Source organism: Dipodomys ordii, unplaced genomic scaffold (genome assembly GCF_000151885.1).
Source record: "Dipodomys ordii isolate 6190 unplaced genomic scaffold, Dord_2.0 Scaffold94, whole genome shotgun sequence".
Lineage (NCBI taxonomy): Eukaryota > Metazoa > Chordata > Mammalia > Rodentia > Heteromyidae > Dipodomys > Dipodomys ordii.
This window is the reverse complement of record NW_012267310.1, coordinates 5,738,940-5,741,474: the sequence shown is the minus strand read 5'-3', so window position 1 is coordinate 5,741,474 and position 2,535 is coordinate 5,738,940. Positions and strand designations below refer to the sequence as shown.

Genomic DNA, 2,535 nt, shown 5'->3' with positions numbered 1-2,535 from the left:
GATTGGGGAGGGCTGGGGGGAGGATGGGAAGGGGAAACAAAGGAGGAGGCTACAATGCTTGATAAGAAATGTACTCATTATCTTGCCCATGTAATTGTAACCCCTCTGTACAGTATTTTCACAATAAAAAATAAATAAAAATTTAAAAAAAGTTAACTTGGAGACTTGTAATTTCTGAAAAACTGCAAAGGATGTCTTTACTGAATTTTCATCTGTTTTTAGCTGGGCACACTTCCTGTTACTTTTCCCAAATCCCTTCCTACTTCCTTTTTATTACTTGTCCTATAGGTCTTTGAAGGTATTTAACTATCTTCATTATATGTTTATTATGTGATTCTAAAATTCTAAGCAGGAGGGGACTGTCTTGTATCTTACTTTCTTCTTTTCAAACAAAATGACTTTTAAAGACCAGATGCTAATTTGGAAAACGAATAAGCCATTGAACACAAAATGTTGTTTATAAATGCTTTATTGTTGTATATTTTACTTAGTAAGCTAATGAATCTAGTTAGTATCTTTTATTCTTATAGAAAAAAATGAATACAGTAAGCCAAGAAACAAAATTATATACTTCCCCCTCTCTTGATCTCCAAAGTTGCTGCCAAATTTTTCCCACTTTCAAGGAATGCTTATATCATATCCATGTTTCCTCATCAATATTCACTAAATATGAATGGCTTACTACTGTCCTACAAAATAAAGATAATAAACATATTAATAAAGTTCTTACTCTTAAAACTATTAAGCAGTAATATGTGTGCAAATATATTTCTTACTAATTTTAGACTTATTGAAATGTATTGAGCAAACTATTTAAAAGATAATACAAAAAAGGAAAATATTAATCGAAGTTATGAATGTATATTAGAAACCTAAAGTTAACACTTTCTCCCCAGATCCATTCCATTTAGAATAACCACTTGCACTTTTTGCCCACGAAGAAAATGATCTTGAGACTTCAATCTTTGAAAGATAACCTGGAAAAAAAAGGAAAAAGGGTAACTACAAGTTAGCAATATATAATAGGAATATAAAGATAATATGCATTTTTCCCTTCAGGCCCACAGTGACCCTCCCCTGTGAAGAGTTGACAGACCTTAGCAATGAAAAAATGAAGAATCTGCCTCAGATTTTATTTAGTCTGGGAGAAACTGCTAGAAGAGGCTTTGGAATCTGCTCTTGGCATCACAGCAGTGTTGCGAGCCCTGGCTGCAATTCTAGCTTGAGCTCTTTCTTCCTCATCTTTCAAAGCTTCTTCATACCAGTATGGGAAGGCGCTGGGACTAGAATCGTGGATCTTAGCCAAAAACTCCAGGATTTTCATTTTGCTGACTTCAGCTAGGGATCTCGGACCCCAAGTGAATTCATACCGTGGAGGATCACTATTGGGTACCTGCTGGTACTTCAGGTATTGCAGCTCCACTAGATCTTGAGTGATAACTTTTTTGGGGTTCCCATAGATGAAGTGTCTTCTGTTAGCATATACACCCATCAGATTCAGCACTTCCCAGACCTCTTCTTCTGGGGCATAATTCTCATTCATGAAGATCAGACCAAGCACAATCATTAGGAGTCCCGTCTTGGGTATGTTGTCTTCTTCACTCATTGGCCCATCAATGGAATGATCTAACTTGTTGACAAGCGTGTAGCAGTGCCTCACGGGATCCACTTCCTTCAAATCGACACCAAAAGCCAGCTCCATGTGCTCTGAGGCTCTCTTGAGGATTTCATTGAACTGAGGCTTATGCTTTTTGATAACAAGCTTGAGCATCTCGGACTTCATGATCGTTTCTTTGTTTTGGTACTTGTCGATCAGAAACTGCACCAGCAAAACCACCATTCTGTTTAAAGGATCTCTGCGCCAGCTATCAGTGATTCTTGAGAGATCTGGAGTCATATCTTCTTGGCTTTGGGCCCCTTCTTCGACATCGTTATTTGAAATGTCTTCAGCAGTATCGGTAACAGCTGCAGCTGCCTCTGGCATCTCAGAAGAGCTTGGTATGTCATCAATAGAAACACTCTCAGCTTGATTCTCAACAGGGGAAGATGCAGCAGAAGGATCCTCTTCTGTCTCTATTGGAGTAGCCTCATTATCCATCGGACTGCCATTTTCAACCGGGATATTGCGGCGTTTCCCACGGGAACGCTGCTTACTCCTTTGACCTCTAGGCATGATGACCGTAGGAGGAACAGTAGGAGTTGGGCTGAAGAAGTGGTCAACCTAGAAGAGACAGAGAAGATGAGCTTTGTGAGCAGCCTCAGTATAGTGTTTTCCTTAACAACAAGAGTAATGGCCAATTCTCTTTTTTTTCCTTTTTTTTTTTTGGTTGTGGGGCTTGAACTCTGGGCCTGGGTACTGTCCTTGAGCTCTTCAGCTCAAGGCGAGCACTCTACCACTTGAGCTACAGTGCCACTTCTGGTTTTCTATTGGTTAATTGGAGATAAGAGTCTCATGGACCTTCTTGCCCAGGCTGGCTTTGAACATCAGATTTCAGCCTCCTGAGTAGCTAGGATTATAGGCGTGAGCCACTGGCG

The 2,535-nt window shown here is 39.6% G+C and overlaps 1 protein-coding gene across 1 annotated transcript; it reads right to left on the bottom strand.

The window, feature by feature from the left end:
* Positions 1-1,132: 1,132 nt before the first annotated feature.
* On the bottom strand, positions 1,133-2,173 carry LOC105993268 (melanoma-associated antigen B18). The gene has a single exon (XM_013026473.1). The coding sequence runs from the start codon at positions 2,171-2,173 to the stop codon at positions 1,133-1,135; it is 1,041 nt and encodes a 346-aa protein (XP_012881927.1).
* Between the last annotated feature and the right edge of the window lie 362 nt (positions 2,174-2,535).